Source organism: Pseudophryne corroboree, chromosome 8 (genome assembly GCF_028390025.1).
Source record: "Pseudophryne corroboree isolate aPseCor3 chromosome 8, aPseCor3.hap2, whole genome shotgun sequence".
NCBI classification, from domain to species: domain Eukaryota; kingdom Metazoa; phylum Chordata; class Amphibia; order Anura; family Myobatrachidae; genus Pseudophryne; species Pseudophryne corroboree.
In genome coordinates, this window is record NC_086451.1 from 110,947,893 (window position 1) to 110,969,193 (window position 21,301).

At 45.6% G+C, this 21,301-nt stretch overlaps 1 protein-coding gene across 3 annotated transcripts in view; it reads left to right on the forward strand.

The window, feature by feature from the left end:
- ADGRD2 (adhesion G protein-coupled receptor D2) overlaps positions 1-21,301 on the forward strand; it is a 611,421-nt gene that overhangs the window by 48,150 nt on the left and 541,970 nt on the right. For all 3 annotated transcript variants that reach the window (XM_063936865.1, XM_063936864.1, XM_063936863.1), the window contains exons 12-13: positions 8,761-8,875; positions 10,066-10,124. In XM_063936865.1, coding sequence (XP_063792935.1) covers positions 8,761-8,875; positions 10,066-10,124 — 174 coding nt within the window. The remainder of the gene's footprint in view (positions 1-8,760; positions 8,876-10,065; positions 10,125-21,301) is intronic.

Sequence of the window (21,301 nt, forward strand, 5' to 3'; positions counted from 1 at the left end):
TACGGCAAGGACTCCCTGTGCCGCTTAGAATCGGCATCTCCCGTCCACTGCCGGGTCCACAGGAGTCGCCTAGCAGAAATAGACATAGCATTTATTCTGGAGCTTAATAAACAAATGTCTCTCTGAGCATCTCTCATATACAAGGCAGCATCTCTGATATGCTCTATGGTCATTTGAATGGCGTCCCTATCTAAGGTGTCAATCTCCGTAGATAAGGAATCTGCCCATGCCACAACTGCACTACAAACCCAGGCCGACGCCATAGCCGGCCTAACAATAGTACCTGAATGAGTGTAAATGTGCTTCATGGTAATTTCCTGCCTGCGATCAGCCGGTTCCTTGAGGGAAGCCATATCCTGAGAAGGCAGTGCCACCTTTTTGGACAAGCGTGTCAGCGCCTTGTCTACTTTAGGCGAAGATTCCCAGCGTATCCTATCAGTTTGTGGAAAAGGATACGCCATAAGAATCCTTTTGGGAACTTGTGGTCTCCTATCCGGAGAGTCCCAAGCCTTTTCGCACAATTCACTTAATTCAAATGAGGATGGAAAAGTGACTTCAGGCTTTTTCCCTTTATACATGTGTACCCTCGTGTCAGGGACAGGGGGTTCCTCAGTAATATGCAAAACCTCTTTAATGGCCATAATCATGTACCGAATACCTTTTGCCACCTTCGGCTGTAATTTTGCATCTTCATAGTCGACACTAGAGTCAGAATCTGTGTCGGTATCTGTGTCATCGATCTGGGATATGGTGCGCTTCTGAGACCCCGACGGGCCTGGCGCCACAGGGACAGGCATGGACTGGCTACCTGACTGATCCCTAGCTTCTGCCTTGTCTAACCTTTTATGCAATAGATTGACATTTGCATTCAAGACATTCAGCATATCCACCCATTCCGGTGTCGGCGTTGCCGATGGCGACCTGACATTCAAACACTCCCCCTCCACAGTAAGCGAGCCTTCCTCGTCAAACATGTCGACACACGCGTACCGACACACTTCACACACACAGGGAACCCCTTTTCTGAAGACAGTATCCCTGTCAAGGCCCTTTGGAGAGACAGAGAGAGAGAGAGAGTATGCCAGCACACACCCCAGCGCAATAACCCTGGAGACCAACACAAAATGTTTTTCCCCAGCAGCGCTGTGTAATATGTAAACCGCCAATTATGTGCCCCCCCCCTCTCTTTTAAGCACCCTTTCACCGTGCGTAAGCAGGGGAGAGTCCGGGGAGCTTCCTCTCAGCAGTGCTGTGGAGAGAAAATGGCGCTGGTGAGTGCTGAGGGAGAAGCCCCGCCCCCTCGGCGGGCGGCTTCTGTGCCGCTCAAACTTAGTAAAATATGGCGGGGGCTCTTTTATATACATGTACAGAGCCCACCTGTACATGTATATAGTCTTTTTGCCATGCAGAGGTTTTTTATTGCTGCCCAGGGCGCCCCCCCCCTGCGCCCTGCACCCTTACAGTGACAGGAGTGTGTGAGGTGTATGGGAGCAATGACGCACAGCTGCAGTGCTGTGCGTTACCTCAGTGAAGCTGAAGGCTTCTGCCGCCTGAGACGTCTTCTGACTTCTGTACTTCTGGCTCTGTGAGGAGAACGGCGGCGCGGCTCCGGGGGTGGACGCCCAGTAAGAACCTGCGTTCACCCCCTCTGGAGCTAATGGTGTCCAGTCATAGGCGTGCGCAGCACATTTTATTAGGGGGTGCACCATCGGAGGGGTGTGTCTAGCACCGCCTTTTGGGCGTGTCTAGCACCATCTATTGAGGTCAACGCAATATAAAATATCCACCCTTGTACCAATCCTAATAAAGCAGATACATTGTCACATGTTGTGGTGTGCACCAAACAAACACCCCTGAACGCACTCACTGCAATTACAGTGCTCCTCCTCAGCCTGGTCTGGCTCCCCCTCTCTTTCCCCTGCAAGCTGCAGCAGCTTACTTACAAGTCAGTCACTCACTCACACTGACAGTCGCAGACTAGTACTGCTGCTGCTGGAAAAATGAGTGACGTGTCAATGTTGCTGCCAACCGCCTGCCAGTATTGAATTTGTCTTCCTAAGAGGAACGCTGGCTGCATGCTGATCCTCATCAGTGGCTGGCGTTGGCATAGCATAGAAGGAGAGAGGTGGGCATGTGGCGGGTGTGGCGGGTGGGCGTGCGAGCAGCATGACGTAATCACATCATGCTGTTTTTGTACATGGAGGTGGAGCTGGGAGTTTGAAAACCGGTGGCAGTGGCACCCTTTATTAACCCAGGCGTCCGGTCAGTAATGCAGTCCTGACAGGGTGCAGCGCAGCAGAGGGGACAGTAATCAGCCTGCTCGGCAATCGCTGCATCAGGCATGTGAGATCGGGGTGCCAGACATTAGGGGGTGCCTGTGCGCACCAGGCACCCCCCCCTGCGCACACCTATGTGTCCAGTAGCCGAGGAAACAGAGCCTATCTTTGACAAGAAGGTCCGCTCCTCTCTCCTCAGTCCTTCGATGCAGGGAGCCTGTTGCCAGCAGTACTCCCTGTGAAAAAGTAGTAAAAAGTAGAAAGAAAAATCCAAACAAAAATGTTTTCAGGCAGAGAACTCTGGAGAGCTCTCTGCAGTGCACCCATCTTGCTCTGAGCACAGTATAAAACTGAGGTCTGGAGGAGGGGCATAGAGGGATGAGCCAGTGCACACCCAGAATCCAAAGCTTTCTTAAAGTGCCCTATCTCCTGCGGAGCCCGTCTATCCCCCTGGTCCTTACGGAGTCCCAGCATCCTCAGGGACGTTAGAGAAATGAACTGGAGGGCATTATAATGCTACATAGGATGAACTGGAGCACTGTAATGTGGCACTATATAGTGTGGCGTAATATGAACTAGGGGCAGCACTGTAATGTGACCCAATATGAACTGAGGACACTGTTATAATGTGAAGTAGCGGTACTGTGTACTGGCAGCCCTACAATGAGGGGAATTTAATTGTGCCACTTGCTCCCTGCTGGCCATCTATAGTAATGGGTGTCTCTCAGAGCAATTTAGTTGTTGCTCAGATCAGGCAACCATTAGCAGCAGCAGTCACTTTGTGTGGCTAAAAGTGCTGCTTTCAGCAGCATTAAATGCTAATAGACATCTGACCAGAGCAATTGAATTGCTCTGATAGACACCGATTATTCTAGATGGCCAGCAGTGGGCATGCAACACAATCAAATTCCCCCCGATGTGACATAACGTGAACTAGGGCACTATTGTGGGTCATATAATGAACAACTGCTGCAGAGAGGTGTCTCTCTAGAAGTATTGGGACCCCTTTGAAATGTTGCTGTGTGACCCACAAAGTTCTGGCTACGCCCCTGACTAAAATGTTGTAGTTAAATTCAAGCAAGGCTTCCAAGATTCTCATCCTGTTTCAGAATATACAATTCAGATCAAGCAGTATGCTGTTTGTACCAACTTTGTAGGGAGTTCAGTCTAGTAATATTTACCATGCAGTTAGTTCATTCTGTAATATACATTATGAACACCGGGGGTCACTATGACTCCACACTGTATACAAGACTGGCTTATTTACAGATTACATATGTGATCTCAGCCATGTTATTTCCTAAAAGTGTTATATGCTATGCTGTGAGCAGAGCAATTCTTCAATAATGCTTGGGGAAATACATCCAGGTTAACAACCTCTAAACATACTTTGCGTTATGAAAAAATAGTTTTCTTTACAACCTGTATAAAATAAGGCCACAGTAAGTGCCCTTATTGATCCATAAATCAATACTACACTTCAGCTATTGTTATTTTTATAGCATTTTCTGAATATGAACAGTTGATATCATGTATCACGCCATTTATAGTGCACGCTTCAAGTAAGGATAGCAGTTATTTTACAACAGTATAGTAGCACTGTGGCAAAGAGGTCAGCGTTGCAATCTCATAGCTCTGGAGTCATAGGTTTGATTCAGGCCAGTGCACTATTTGTCTGGAGTACACATGTTCTTCCAGGGTTTGTGTGGGTTACTGCATACTGCAAAGACATATTTATTAGAAATATGCAGGTTCGAATTTAACCTGATCTCAAAATGGCATCTTATTGGCTCTCAGATGTCACTTGTTTTGGAAAGCCAATAAGAAAAATCTGGATAAAGCCGAACTAGCGTTAATTTTGGTGTCAAGAACCGATTAAATACCAACCCGCTCATCTGTAATATTTATTAGATTTATTGGGTTATGATTAAAAAAATTAACTATAATGTTTGTTTGTTTGTTTGGTAAGTAAGGGAATATAGATTACAAACTACAGTGGGGCAGGGACTCATGAATTAAATGATTAAATAAAAACTGTAACTATATTTTTAAAAGATATGTCCAATCGCTCTGGTAAGCCCAGAAAACCAGCCACATGCCTCCTCTTGGCCTGCGACTTAAATTATGACAATAGCAATAGTATGTAATACGATTACTAGAGCTGCCGCCACAACATGCAGTATAAGGGACAGAGTGAAGCTGCTGCACATGCCCAGTGGTAGCAGCTTCTACTGCCAAGTTCGTTGTTTGCGTGGATCAATCAGTGCACTGGACTAGAGAGTAACAGCCAGGAATAGAAGAGACAGGCGACATACCATGAGGTGGAAGAATGTATGCTTAGAAAGTGCAGTTATGGCTCCTACTGGTTCTATTATGTTTGTAGATTTATTTGTTATGGGATGTTTAACCTTTTTTCCAGACCACTTATTTTATTATTATTAGTTAAATATGTTTGCTGCAGCCTATAATATAGACTATCTATTGCGTTACATATTAATACTGTATCCATATAGTATCCAGTGTATAAAAAGTCCAATGTGTACATTAATGTCCAGGGTTGGTACTAGGGAGGTCATACTGATCTGATGGCTGGGCAGCGTTTTTTGCTGTCCTGCGTTCATATAGTCGCTGCCTACAGGGGGAGTGTATTTTCACTGTGCAAGTGTGCAATGCTATGTGTACGCCGAGCTGCTAAAATTCTGTGTGTGCAGTCTCTGCGCAGCCCAGGACGTACTCTTCCAGTGCGATAGAATCAGGCTGATTGGGGTCCGAGCTGACGTCAGACACCCTCCTTGAAAACACTTGGGTATGCCTGCGTTTTCCCAAACACTCCCTGAAAACGGTCAGTTACAAACGACCTCCTCCTGTCAGTCACCACGGATTTTTTTGCACCATTCTGTCTCTGACCGGCGATGCCCGTTGTTGTTGTCCGACGCGCGTGCGCTTTGTGGTGCATACCCATGCGCCGTTAGTACCTGATCACCCGCTGTGTATAAATGGGGCTGAGAATGGCGTCCTCAAGTGCAGTAAATAGTGATTCTTAATGATCTTCCAACAACATTTCACACCAATAAAATTAATAGGTACCATATGGGGTGGACCGAGCCCCTCTATGAGATGCCTCTGTTCTGCTATTAGGGTAGAACCAATCCTCAATATACTGTACCAAGCCGGCAGTGTCCCCCAAAATGGATTCAGTCAGTCACAATGCAGTACCCCTCTTAAATTGTGGTGGGATAGGCATATTGTCAGTCATATTCAATAACCAGGAATAGATTGCCAGGATGATATACAGGTTGAGTATCCCATATCCAAATATTCCGAAATACGGAATATTCCGAAATACGGACTTTTTTGAGTGAGAGTGAGATAGTGAAACCTTTGTTTTTTGATGGCTCCATGTACACAAACTTTGTTTAATACACAAAGTTATTAAAAATATTGTATTAAATGACCTTCAGGCTGTGTGTATAAGGTGTATATGAAACATAAATGAATTGTGTGAATGTACACACACTTTGTTTAACGCACAAAGTTATTAAAAATATTGGCTAAAATTACCTTCACGCTGTGTGTATAAGGAGTATATGTAACATAAATGCATTCTGTGCTTAGACTTAGGTCCCATCACCATGATATCTCATTATGGTAAGCAATTATTCCAAAATACGGAAAAATCCCATATCCAAAATACCCTCTGGTCCCAAGCATTTTGGATAAGGGATACTCAACCTGTATTATCAACACAAGAGCAAATTAGACATTGTTTGCACTTTGCTGTAAGTACTTTCTGCCACATGCCAGCGGAGGCAATGTAGCCACCAAGAGAGCAAGTTACCGCATCAAACTCCTAGAAGTCTTGAGGAATCTGTTTAGTATGGTGTTAGCACTTTTGGATAATGAGAGATTGTAGTTGGAACTATTGGGAGGAATGACTGAGGAACTTGAGAGTGGAGGGGATCGACCCTGCGGTTTGTCTGCAGTGGGATGTCCAGAACAGCATTGTACAGGGGCGTTTCAACAGAAGAGGGGGCCCATGTGCACCTCCGGGTGGGCCCCCTCCTCTGTACGGCGCTGTAGACTCCGGCATTGTGCCGGAGTCTACTGCGCATACGCAAGTCTCCAGAAACATGGCGCCCGCCATGATCCGGAGACCAATTTGGCTACTGCGCATGTGCATTGCGACCGTAGCACCCGACGCTGGACTCCGGAAAGGTGAGTATTAAAATGGGTGCAGTGTGTGCGGTGTGGGGCCCCCCTGGACCCAGGTGCCCGTGTGCACCGCACACATTGCAGCCATTATAGAAACGCCAATGGCATTGTAGTTGATATTGTCTCTTCTGAAGATGTTGTTCAGTGGATTGTAGTTTATTGACTTTAGTTCACAGAGTGGCTCAGTCCACCCCATATGGTACCTATTCATTTTATTGGTGTGAAATATTGGTGGAGGATCATTAAGAATCACTAATTAGTGCACTAGAGGGCGCCATTCTCAGCCCCATTTATACACAGCGGGTGATCAGGTACTAACGGCGCATTGGTATGCACCACAAAGCGTACGCGCGTGTGTACTTTTATAGTATGCAATTTATAAATGTTACGTCAATGCTCATTGGTTGCCATAGGCAACTTCTCCACTGGCTCACTTCTCCACTTGTATCACTGCTTAGTACATATCCCCCCTAATTGTGAAAAACGATTGAACAACAGTTGTTTGACGCTGGGCTGCCACCTTGCACAGAGACGGCAAAATGCAGAAATAGGAACCAGACAGCATTCGCCTGTTTTTTTCAATATGAAGTAACGTGTATTGAACAGCTGATTAATGTGCAGGCATATTTACCATGATAATGATTCTGAATTTTTTATTTTCATCTCCATTCTTCATAAACAGACCCTAGAAGAAGGGTTTTGCACAGACACAACCCTTAAAGTTGTATATAGTGTGTGTGTGTGTGTGTGTGTGTGTGTGTGTGTGTGTGTGTGTGTGATTTGAAAAGGAGTCACAGCCTTCCTGAAAACATTTGGTGTTATTGCACTGCTGCCATTTGTATTGCCCCAGTCTTCATCGTCTTAGGTATTTGTGCTCTTGGCATTCCTCCCACCCTCTAATCTGTGTAAGGTCAGGCAGCATTATTGCTTGTTAGAGCACAATATATTATATAGAGAGAGCTCAAGCATACCTGTATCACAAAAATGTATTACAAAGAGTAGATAAAGATGCCATCATTCTGTTACAGACTTTACCCCATTCATAGCCATTGATAAATAAATAGCCTGATTGCAGCAATATAAAGCACTACAGTATACACACAATACAAATATTACATTTTTCTCTCTTACCTGTGTATATATATATAATTTGAAAATAAATCAAAGCATTTCTGAAAACATGGAATTATTTTGGTTTTATTGCACTGCTGCCACTTGAATTGCCCCGTTATCAGCAATGTGGTAGACATTTGTGCTCTTGGCATTCCTCCCGCCTATCAATCTTTGCAAGGTCATGCGCCATTATTGCTTATTGGAGCACAAGCTATTCTATATAGAGAGCTCAAGCACACCTGTATCACAAATATGTGTTACAAAGAGTGGATACAGCAACAGGCTGATTACAGGCCATTCAACTCTGCAAACAGATCAAACATTTCTAGATAAATTTGCTCTTCAATAAGAGTGTAAAATATATTAATTCTGATTGAAACTCTGTATGCACAAGCTCTGTAACAAAAGGCACGCATCAGTCTGTTGACAACCAGTGTTATAATACAAATGTAATAATAACAACCTGTATATTGCATGAATTAGTGTCATTTTGGTTATATAGCCAATAGATTTAATGCTGCAATTAGTGTTAAAGCAAAACCAACCTGGTGCCTGTGAATTGTAAACTATTACAGTTGGGCCTATGTCTTTGTTTATCATTATATATATACAGAGTTTGGGAACCTCTGCCATTACATGTAGAAGCACTGACCTCTCAGAACAGACTGGAATCTGAAGGAGCAATAGCATATTAGGCACCAATTACTACATGATAGATGTCTGAATAGTGCGAGCTGAGGCTATAGAAACGTGAGTGACCGTTACATCCAGGAATTTATTGTCAGAAGCGGGGAATATCTGGACATTTTAACACGTTTTTTAACACGCTGCTTAAAGGTGGTTATAAGACCACTCAATACGGTACACATGCTCTTTGGTGGAGGTTAATTATTCTGTCTGTACTGCACTAGGAGGCGCCTTTCTCATCTTTTGTTTTTTAGAATTCATTAAGATCTGTCTGAACAGCGGATCGTCTGGAGATTAGGCAGCTACCCCGTAAAACATAGGGGAAGTGCTTAGGACAAAATAAAAGTTTCTACAAACTGTATGAACATTTAGAGGAAGGTTCTGTGCGCCAACTATCACCCTTTGAGTACTACATACATACATATATATATATATGGACATACACGTGTTTAAACTAATTTTTGTCTTGTAGTAGGTACGTGGGCACATACCTGGGATCAGCTGTTATATCTTCTACCATATTAGTTGGAGAGAAAGAGATCAGTACATCTGTTCAATATTATCTGTGGCACAAGAATGATATACCAGTGAGTATTAATGTACGCGTCATAACATGGGATGAATGTGTTATAGAAGCCATGTATTCTTTAAAGAGGGTGTGCACTAACCCTTTTGCTGTATGAATTGGCATTTAAAGAAAGGCCAGTCCTAGATAGCATGAGTGAGGCTACAGAAAGACATACAGTAGGATTGGGTTAGTTACTGTAGCTTCCATTTGTTGCTGGATGTATAGCACTGATTTTATTAAAGGCGAAACAGCACCTTTTTTTGTAACTCAATAATTTTTTATACAAGGGTAAGACCATTCAATTTGGACAGAGATCAAATACAGTCATAGTTCACAAATGACACAGAAACTGGGAAACGAGGATGAAGAGAGGGAGGGAGAAAAGAAGGGAGTACAATAAGTTCAAAGGAAATCAAATAAATACACACCATCCAAGAGGTTAATACTAAAATGAATATACAGTACTACTACAGGTATTTTCCTAGCTTATGAAGCGGAGGAGGAACCAGACGTACTGATAAGAGTCTGCATGTAAAAAAAAAGGCACCTTTTAATAAAATTACCACTTTAAATTCTGCAATCTGCTCATTAAATAATCCCCGGTGGCCTCTAAACACTTTTTTTACTGGCCCATTTTGTTTTCTTTTCAGCAAATTGACTTACAATTTTAGTTGCATAAAAAACACACACTCTACCCAGCAGTTTGGTAGACTGTCAATAAAGTTTTCTTTTCCATATTCCTCCATCCGTCCTCTTTTACCGTTATGGGTTTATACTACCTTAAACAAAACAAAGACAATCGGCTATAGCTTTTTATAAACTGTAATAAATATGTACAAACATTATCTTCTAAAGCTGATTTATATCTCTATAAGTCATTTATACTGTTGCTATTTCCTTCAATTTTTGCCACCTTAATCCTGCTGCCACCGTCTGTTTTATTATGCTGTAGGAACTTTCTTGGTCTCCTAGCTATATATCCTGAAATGCTGAATGTGAACAATTCCTCCTGGAAGATCACTCACATTTTTCTCAGCAGATTTCAGATGAGCTTCTTCCAAACTGGCATTTTGTTTCTTTAAATAGCTTGTGTGATGTGAGACATTTCACGGTGTTACATCTTCTGTATAATGACAACTGTTATGATATTTGATTTTAAATGTCAGTTTTAAAGTCAGGTCACTAATGCCTCTTTATGTTGCCTGGTAGCGTCACTCAGACAAGCTTCATCACATTCCTGTCTGTGCCTTTTGGGATTTCAGCATCAGGTGAGTGAATAAGAATTATATTAAATGTAATACATAGCTCAAAGATTGAATTTCTCCTGAAATACTACTAACTGAAGCTTCATATGTTAATTAAGACATTTGAGAAAAAGGACATTGAGGAAGGGATCAGGACATTTTGTTATATAGGGGCATATTTATCACAATCCGCATCTCAGATGTGCATGTAATGTGATAAATTTGCCCAAATTCGCACTGCGATATTTGAATACATCGTAAGCATGTACATACAGTACCCCCCAACTGTACCTTTGTGGCAGGTACTGTACCTTTTTTTATGGTCTGTACCGATTTTTGCCTCTCCAAACTTCCATTGAAAGTATAGGAAAAGGGGCGTGGCCACACCACTTTACCCATGCCCACGCCCCCTTTTCGAATTTGTACCAATTTTTATGTGTAAATTGTTGGAGGGTATGCATTTATCAAATATTGCATGCAGGGACGGTATCCCGTCTCTAGGTTGACCACACTTAGGTCAACAGTCATTAGGTCGACCACTATTGGTTGACATAGCTTCTAAGTCGACATGGTCCCTAGGTTGACATGTACTAGGTCGACATGACAAAAGGTCGACTTGAGTTTTTCATTTTTTTTAGCTTTTTCATACCTGTGCCAAGCGCAGCGAGGCATCTTACCCGAAGCATGGCGAGTGAAGCAGTGCACTAATTGGGTTTCCCGGTCACTTAACAAATAAAATAACACAATTTTTTTTAAAAAAAATTCATGTCGACCTTTTGTCACGTCAACCTTGCTCATGTCGACCTAATGCTTGTGTTGACATATTTTGGGTGTTGACTTAGTCACTGTTGACCAATAGTGGTCGACCTAGACACTGTCGACCTAAGTGTGGTCGAACCTATGAACCACACCCGCAGGAACAGAGTTTGTGAAAAAGCTCTGTCCCTGCGATCTGCTATCGCAGTTTTCAGGGTACTTTTAATGAAGAATACCCTGAGTGTGTGACCCCCGCTGAGCTGACACTTACCTGCATGCTGCTGCAGCTACAGCATACTTGTCAGCTTTGTCCTTATCCTCTCTGGAAGAAGCCCTGGCGGGTCACATCGCTAAGCCCTGCCCTTTTTGGCAGAAATCTGCGATTGGTTCATATTTTCACAGGGGTGGGGCCAAAATTACACATTTAAATTGAAATGTGTCAGTAGGCTCCACCACCTCCCCCTCGAGGACCACCGGGGTTCCCAATATTAAACTCTGCATTCTGCACACTTCACTAGGAAATGGGTGGGATGCGGGAGGGGTTCCCACTCTTCCGGGTCTGCGGGGGGACTACCCCAAATATAGTGTGTCTCCTTCAGGATCTGTGAGAGTAGGCAAGTATGAGCTACAGATCGGTGACCAGCTCCTTCTCTGTGTGTCTCCAGCCAGCAATGTCTGTGAAACTCCCAGTGGCATCTCACTTTACAACACTGGTGCCACCCGGGAGTTCCACAGCATCAGCTGATTGGGGACACACAGAGCTGGTCACCAGTCCATGTTTTTTTTTTAAACTTTTTTTCTTCACTCGTCAGCCTATGGTCTATGCAGACAACACATGACTGATCACAGCAGGCAGAGAAGGCTGAGCTAGAGTAGGGGAACTGGAGGAAAATAAGAATTTATTCACCGGTAATTCTATTTCTCGTAGTCCGTAGTGGATGCTGGGTACTCCGTAAGGACCATGGGGTATAGACGGGCTCTGCAGGAGACTGGGCACTCTTAAAAGAAAGATTAGGTACTATATCTGGTGTGCACTGGCTCCTCCCTCTATGCCCCTCCTCCAGACCTCAGTTAGGGAAACTGTGCCCGGAAGAGCTGACATTACTAGGAAAGGATTTGGAATCCAGGGTAAGGCTCATACCAGCCACACCAATCACACCGTACAACTCGTGATAACTATACCCAGTTAACAGTATGAACAATAACTGAGCCTCTCTCAACAGATGGCTCATACAATAACCCTTTAGTTAAGCAATAACTATATACATGTATTGCAGAGAGTCCGCACTTGGGACGGGCTCCCAGCATCCACTACGGACTACGAGAATTACCGGTGAGTAAATTCTTATTTTCTCTGACGTCCTAGTGGATGCTGGGTACTCCGTAAGGACCATGGGGATTATACCAAAGCTCCCAAACGGGCGGGAGAGTGCGGATGACTCTGCAGCACCGAATGAGCAAACTCAAGGTCCTCCTCAGCCAGGGTATCAAACTTGTAGAATTTTGCAAAAGTGTTTGAACCCGACCAAGTAGCAGCTCGGCAAAGTTGTAAAGCCGAGACCCCTCGGGCAGCCGCCCAAGAAGAGCCCACCTTCCTCGTGGAATGGGCTTTTACTAATTTAGGATGCGGCAGTCCAGCCGCAGAATGTGCAAGCTGAATCGTGCTACAGATCCAGCGAGCAATAGTCTGCTTTGAAGCAGGAGCACCCAGCTTGTTGGGTGCATGCAGGATAAATAGCGAGTCAGTTTTTCTGACTCTAGCCGTCCTGGAAACATAAAGTTTCAGGGCCCGGACTACGTCCAGCAACTTGGAATCCTCCAAGTCCCTAGTAGCCGCAGGCACCACAATAGGTTGGTTCAAATGAAACGATGATACCACCTTAGGGAGAAATTGGGGACGAATCCTCCATTCTGCCCTTTCCATATGGAAGATCAGATATGGGCTTTTACATGACAAAGCCGCCAATTCTGACACACGCCTAGTCCAAGCTAAGGCCAAAAGCATGACCACTTTCCACGTGAGATATTTTAGCTCCACGGTCTTAAGTGGCTCAAACCAGTGGGATTTTAGGAATCCAACACACGTTAAGATCCCAAGGTGCCACTGGAGGCACAAAAGGGGCTGAATATGCAGCACCCCTGTAACAACGTCCGAACTTCAGGCAGTGAAGCCAGTTCTTTTTGAGAGAAAAAGGGATAGGGCCGAAATCATGGCCTTTATGGATCCTAATTTTAGGCCCATAGTCACTCCTGACTGTAGGAAGTGCAGGAATCGACCTCCCTGGAATTCCTCTGTAGGGCCTTCCCGGCCACACACCAAGCAACCTATTTTCGCCATATACAGTGAAAAAGTCTTGCTGTCACGTCTTTCCTAGCCTTTATCAGCGTAGGAATAACTGCATCCGGAATGCCCTTTTCCGCTAGGATCCGGCATTCAACCGCCATGCCGTCCAACGCAGCCGCGGTAAGTCTTGGATCAGACAGGGTCCCTGTTGCAACATGTCCTGACTGAGAGGCAGAGGCCATGGGTCCTCTGAGAGCATTTCTTGCAGTTCCGGGTACCGAGTCCTTCTTGGCCAATCCGGAGCAAAGAATATTGTTCACACTCCTCCGTTTATTACAATTCTCAGCCCTTGGGTCTGAGAGGAAGAGGAGAGAATATATAGACCAACTGGAACACCCAAGGTGTTACTAGTGCGACCACAGCTATCGCCTGAGAGTCCCTTGACCCAGCGTAAAACCTTTTTTATCTTTTTATTGAGGTGGGACGCCATGTAGTCCACCTGAGGCAGTTTCCATCAATTTGCAAAACTGCGTGAAGACTTCCTGATGATGTCACCACTTTCCCGGGTGGAGGTCGTGTCCACTCCCGGAATGAACACTGCTGACAGTGCGCTTACTTGATTCTCCGCCCAGCGAAGAATTCTGGTGGCTTCTACCCTCGCCACCCTGCTCCTTGTGCCGCCCTGGCGGTTTACATGAGCCCCTGCGGTCAAGCTGGATCAGAACCGGTTGGTCGCGAAGCAGGAACTCCGCTTGACTTAGGGCGTTGTATATGGCCCTTAGTCCAGGTTATTGATGTGAAGGCAAGTCTGTTGGCTTGACCACAAACCTTGGAATTTTCTTCCCTGTGTAACTGCCCCCCACCCTCGGAGGCTTGCATCCGTGGTCACCAGGACCCAGTCCTGAATGCCGAATCTGCGGCCCTCGAGAAGGTGAGCACTCCGCAGCCACCACAGTAGAGACACCCTGGCCCTGGGGGATAGGGTGATTAACCAATGCATCTGAAGATGTGATCCGGACCACTTGTCCAGTAAGTTCCATTGTCCTTGCATGGAACCAGCCAAAGGGGATGGCCTAGTATGATGCCATCATCCTTCCCAGGACTCGAGTGCAGTGAAGCACTGACACCTGTTTTGGTTTTCAATAGATTCCTGACCAGTGTCATAAGCTCCTGAGCTCTCTCTATCGGGAGATAAACCCTCTTCTGGTCTGTGTCTAGGATCATGCCTAGGCGAGGCAGATGAGTTGTAGGAACCAACTGCGACTTCGGAATATATAGAATCCAGTCGTGTTGCCGTTTCACTTCCAGAGAAGGTGATACGCTGTCCAGCAACTGCTCTCTTGATCTCGCTTTTATGAGGAGATCATCCAAGTATGTGATAATAGTGACACCTTGCTTCCGCAGGAGCACCATCATATCCGCCATTACCTTGGTGAAATTGGTAATGACAATCCCGTACCGCAATTCTGAGGTACGCCTGATGAGGTGGATAAATGGGGACACAAAGGTATGCATCCCTTATGTCCCGATTAATTTCAGGCTTGCAATGACCGCTCTTAGCGATTCCATCTTGAACCTGAACCTTTTCAGGTATATGTTCAGGGATTTTAATTCAATATGGGTCTAACCGAACCGTCTGGTTTCGGGATTATAACATGGTCGAATAATAACACCCTCTTGTTGAAGGAGGGGACCCTTGACCACCACCTGTTGAAGATACAATTTACGAATTGCAGTTAACACTGGCTCCCTCTCTTGGGGGGAAGCCCGCCGGGTCCTCGGTGAGGGGGCATCTTCTCACAGTCCAGCCTGTATCCCTGCGATACAATTTCTATTGCCCAGGGATCTAACAGGGAGTGAACCCACTTGTGGCTGAAGTTACGAAGGCGTGTCCCCACCGGGCCTAGCTCCGCCTGTGGAGCCCCAGCGACATGCGGTGGATTTTTGTAGAGGCCGGGGAGGACTTCTGTTCCTGGGGACTAGCTGTGTTGTACAGCTTCTTTCCTCTGCCCCCGGCTCTGACAAGAAAGGACGCACCTCAGACTTTCTTGTTTCTTTATTCGAAAAGCTGCATTTAATAATGTCGTGCTTTCCTAGGCTGTGCAGGAATATAAGGCAAAATATCAGAATTACCAGCTATAGCTGTGGAGACCAGGCCCGAGAACCTTTCTCCACACAATCCTCAGCCTTCCATATGCCTCTTAAGTCGGCATCATCTGTCCAATGTATATTCTACAGGACACGTCAAGCAGAAATCGACATAGCTTTTGTCTCTAGGACCCAGTATACTCATGTCCCTTTGGGCATGCTTTATAATTATATATCTATCACTTAAGACAGCATCTTAAAATATTTATATGCATACTAGGGTCTCAATCTCTGCTGATAAGGTACCTGTCCACGCTGCCACAGCGCTATAAACCCATGCCGACACAATCGCCGGTCTGGGTAGTATACTAGAATGTGCACACTATCTGCAGGATCCCTGAGAATAGCTAGTGCAAACAGGACACCCAAGGGGAAGATTCTCAACACATCCTGGCCCTAGTGGGGAAAGGATACAGCCTGAGAATTCTCTTGTGGGAAGCTGCCGTCTCTTGTCTGGAGATTCCCGCTCTTTTTCCTCATGAGAGGAGGGAAATTTACCTCAGCATTCTTCCCCTTAACATGTGTACTCTCGTGTCAGGGACAGATGAGTCATCAGTGATATGCAAATCATCTTTTATTCCAATAATCATATATTGAATATCTTTTAGCCCTCTTGGCTGTAACTTTGCATTATCGTAGTTGACAGTGGAGTTAAACTCCGTGTCGATACTTTGTTATTTTGGATAGTGAACATAGAGAGACTCTGAAGGACTCTGTGACATAGGGACAGACCAGGGAAGATTTCCTTTCTGTTCCCTAACCTTTTGTGCAATAATTTTACCTCAGCACTTACACATATCCAAACAGGTGTCGGCGTTGTCGACGGAGACACCCTCCCACACACATATCCGCTCTATCACCTCCTTAGAGGAGCCTTTTACCTCATACATGTCGACACACGCGTACCGACACACCACACACACAGGGGATGCTCTATTTGAAGACAGTTCCCTCACCAGGCCCTTTGGAGAGACAGAGAGAGAGTATGCCAGCACACACCACAGCGCTATATAATACAGGGATGTACACTATACTGAGTGATTTTTCCCCTATAGCAGCTTATATACACAGTTTTGCGCCTAAATTTATGTGCCCCCCCCTCACTTTTTTACCCTTTGTGTACCAGGATACTGCAGGGGAGAGCCTGGGGAGCTTCCTTCCAGCTGAGCTGTGAAGAGAAAATGGCGCCGGTGTGCTGAGGAAGAAGGCCCGGCCCCCTCAGCGGCGGGCTTCTGTCCTTTTATGTACTTTAATGGCGGCGGTTAATGCACATATACAGTTTATCAGACTGTATTATGTGCTTTTCGCCAAGTAAACTAATCTAATTGCTGCCCAGGGCGCCCCCCCCCCAGCGCCCTGCACCCATCAGTGACCGGAGTGTGTGGTGTGCTAAGGGAGCAATGGCGCACAGCTGCAGTGCTGTGCGCTACCTTAATGAAGACCGGAGTCTTCAGCCGCCGATTTTCAACTTCTCTTCGTTCTTCTGGCTCTGAAAGGGGGACTGCGGCGCGGCTCCGGGACCGGACGACCGAGGACTGGGCCTGTGTTCGATCCCTCTGGAGCTAATGGTGTCCAGTAGCCTTAGAAGCCCAAGCTAGCTGCAAGCAGGTAGGTTCGCTTCTCTCCCTTCAGTCCCATGTAGCAGTGAGTCTGTTGCCAGCAGATCTCACTGAAAATAAAAACCTAACAAATACTTTCTTTTCTAGGAAGCTCAGGAGAGCCCCTAGGGTGCATCCAGCTCTGGCCGGGCACAGAAACTAACTGAGGTCTGGAGGAGGGGCATAGAGGGAGGAGCCAGTGCACACCAGATATAGTACCTAATCTTTCTTTTAAGAGTGCCCAGTCTCCTGCGGAGCCCGTCTATACCCCATGGTCCTTACGGAGTACCCAGCATCCACTAGGAAGTCAGAGAAAGCCCTATTAATATCATCTGAAGATAGCGTTATTGTTACAGGGCTTCCTCCGGTATTTTTTTACAAGTTATTTTTATTAAAGTAGAGCAGATTGCATTTCTTATTACAAGTATGCGAATTGCAATCTGAATACTAAAAAATATGCAATTTTAAGGCATGAAGGAGAATTTTGCGAATTCTTCTCCAATTGCCCATTAGTAAATGCCTGTGATACTAAAATAATGAAAAAAAAAGGGTGAAAACACCCATTTCACATTATTTTAGTAAAAATAATACTGATATATACTGTATGCTCACTAATGTGTTAGATTTATTTATTATTTTAATTGGTGGTTTATGCATGCCTTAGATATAAATATGGACTGGCGAAAATACACCCTTTTGAATATACTGGACAGCACTCGGTCACTGTACCTTGAATTTTATCATGTAAATATGATGTTTTGGATGCATTTGCATTCAAAGGGTATTATTGGCTATGGGGGTGATTCAGACCTGATCGTTTCTGTGCGTTTTCACACAGCGGGCGATCAGCGATTAACAGCGCATGCGTATGCACCGCATTGCGCACACGCGTTAGCAAACAACAACAGGCATCGCCGGTCAGCAACAGGCTGGTGCGAAAATTCTAATCGCACAGCCATTCACATGCTGATTAACAGGAGGAAGCCGATCGTGGGTGGCAACTGACCGTTTTCTGGGAGTGTCAGGGAAAACACAGGCGTTCCCAAGCCTTTTCGGGGAGGGTGTGTGACGTCAGCTCCGGATCCGATCAGCCTGTTCTCATTGCACTGTAGGAGTAAGTCCTGGGCTGTGCACAGACTGCACACACTGGTAAAAACCATTCACTGGTGAGTGAGGTGCTGACGGATTTGCAGCTGTCCGCTGCCTGAGGGATTTTTTAGTAGCTCGGTGTACACATATGATCACACACTTACACGGCGAATATACTCTCCCCTTGGGCGGCGACTATCTGATCGCAGGACAACAATTTTAGCAGCCATGGGATTAGGTCTGAATCACCCCCAATGTTTGCTGCTGCTCAGATACATTTTAGGTTGTGTGCCAGCATATTTATATTCTTTTTTAATACAGTAAAGGTAGGTTGTAATCATCAACATCAGCAGCAGCACAGACCTTGCACCAGAGGTCAGACACCCACAACAGTTACAACTCCTGATGGGCATTTCTGCACCTGCTCAGGGCCGGTGCAAGGTTTCCCAGCACCCTAGGCAAATCATCAGCAACCTCCCCCCTAAAAAATAATAATAATAATAATAATAATAATAATTATATATATATATATATATATATATATATATATATATATATATCAGAGGCGTAACTAGGGATTTTGTAGCCCAGGGCAATATCATTAATGCCCCCCCCCAAAAAAAAAGCGAAGGTTAAAATCATGCGCGCGGGCTCCGGAAGAGGGGCCGTGGCCACTAAACAGGGGGCATGTCCCTCGGTGTAGTAATACCCCTTATACTCTCTAGTACTGGTGCCCCTTTCACCTTGTAACACACTGAATGAGCAGACATTCACCTTTTAGCACACTGTATGAGCCGACATTCACCTTGTAGCACACTGAATGAGCCAAAATTCACATTGTAGCACACTGAATGAGCCGAAATTCACCTTGTAACACACTGAATGAGACGAAATTCACATTATAGCACACTGAATGAGCCGAAATTCACATTGTAACACACTGAATGAGCCGAAAATTCACCTTGTAGCACACTGAATGAGCCGAAATTCACCTTGTAGCACACTGTATGAGCCGACATTCACCTTGTAGCACACTGAATGAGCCAAAATTCACATTGTAGCACACTGAATGAGCCGAAATTCACATTGTAGCACACTGAATGAGCCGAAATACACATAGTAACACACTGAATGAGCCGAAATTCACATTGTAGCACACTGAATGAGCCGAAATTCACATTGTAGAACACTGAATGAGCCAAAATTCACATTGTAGCACACTGAATGAGCCGAAATTCACATTGTAGCACACTGAATGAGCCGAAATTCACATTGTAGCACACTGAATGAGCCGAAATTCAAATTGTAGCACACTGAATGAGCCGAAATTCACATTGTAGCACACTGAATGAGCCGAAATTCACATTGTAGCACACTGACTGAGCCAAAATTCACCTTGTAGCACACTGAATGAGCCGACATTCACATTGTAGCACACTGAATGAGCCGACATTCACATTATAGCACACTGAATGAGCCGAAATTCACATTGTAGCACACTGAATGAGCCGACATTCACATTGTAGCACACTGAATGAGCCGACATTCACATTGTAGCACACTGAATGAACCGAAATTCACCTTGTAGCACACTGAATGAGCCAAAATTCACCTTGTAGCCCACTGAATGAGCCGACATTCACATTGTAGCACACTGAATGAGCCGAAATTCACCTTGTAGCACACTGAATGAGCCGACATTCACATTGTAGCACACTGAATGAACCGAAATTCACCTTGTAGCACACTGAATGAGCCAAAATTCACATTGTAGCACACTGAATGAGCCGAAATTCACCTTGTAGCACACTGAATGAGCCGACATTCACATTGTAGCACACTGAATGAGCCGACATTCACATTGTAGCACACTGAATGAACCGAAATTCACCTTGTAGCACACTGAATGAGCCAAAATTCACCTTGTAGCACACTGAATGAGCCGACATTCACATTGTAGCACACTGAATGAGCCGAAATTCACCTTGTAGCACACTAAATGAGCCGACATTCACATTGTAGCACACTGAATGAGCCGACATTCACATTATAGCACACTGAATGAGCCGACATTCAAATTATAGAACACTGAATGAGCCGAAATTCACATTGTAGCACACTGAATGAGCCGAAATTCACATTGTAGCACACTGAATGAGCCGACATTCACATTATAGAACACTGAATGAGCCGAAATTCACCTTGTAGCACACTGAATGAGCCGAAATTCACATTGTAGCACACTGAATGAGCCGACATTCACATTGTAGCACACTGAATGAGCCGACATTCACATTGTAGCACACTGAATGAGCCGAAATTCACCTTGTAGGACACAGTGTGAACTGAAATTCACATTCTAGGCCTGAAGAGAGATGGGGCATTAAGAGGGAGAGAGGAGGGGGGCTTGGCATGAGGAGAAAGAGGCATATGGGGGGAGAGAGCGCAAGGGAGAGAGGCAATGGGGAGAGATTTCAGCAGAGGAGAGGTGCTCTGGACAGCAGTTACACATCCAGACTGTACCTTCAGGTGGGGAGGCAGCTCTGTGGTGTCACATGCTGGGCGATCTGGTATTTGCAGTGCTCAAATGCTTCTGGACCCCGCAGCCCAGCAAAACATTATGCGGCCATGGGGGGGGATATAAAATAAGCGGGAGGAGACGCAGAAGGCAGGAGGAGGCGATGCGGGAGATTAACGGGGATAGGCAGAGTTGCGCAGCGGCTGATCCAGGAGTCCAGGACAGACTCTTCAGACTTATACTGTCCTGGACTCCTGGATCAGCCGCTGCGCAACTCTGCCTATCCCCGTGAAGTGAAGAGGAGCCGAGCCCGCTTGCCTGTGTACAGCTCCGGGAGCGTGACGCTGTCACTGCGGTCACGCTCCCGGCTCCCAGCACCAGCACACACATGACGGAGGCAGCATAGTGCGCCAGCGCGGTGCGGCGCTATAGTAACGGGCGGCAATAGCGGGGGCGGGCGGTGTCGGATGTGCCTTTCCTCCCTGGGTGAATGTGCCGCCCCCGGACATCGGGGCGGGTATGATAAGGGAAGGGGAGTTAGCGACGCAGGCGCAGCAGTGAAGGAGCAAGAGGAAAGACACTGGTGAGCCGGGACGCGGTGGCCTTACATTTTTTTTTTTTTAACTCAGCACCGCCCTTAAAGTGCTGGCGCCCATAGGCAGCTGCCTAAAGCTGCCTAGTGGTAGCGCCGGCCCTGCACCTGCTGCCATATCTGGTTGTGCAAAACTTTGGAAATTTATTATTATTGTTATTATTATTATTATTATTATTATTATCCATTATTTACTGTATATGGCGCCACAAGGGA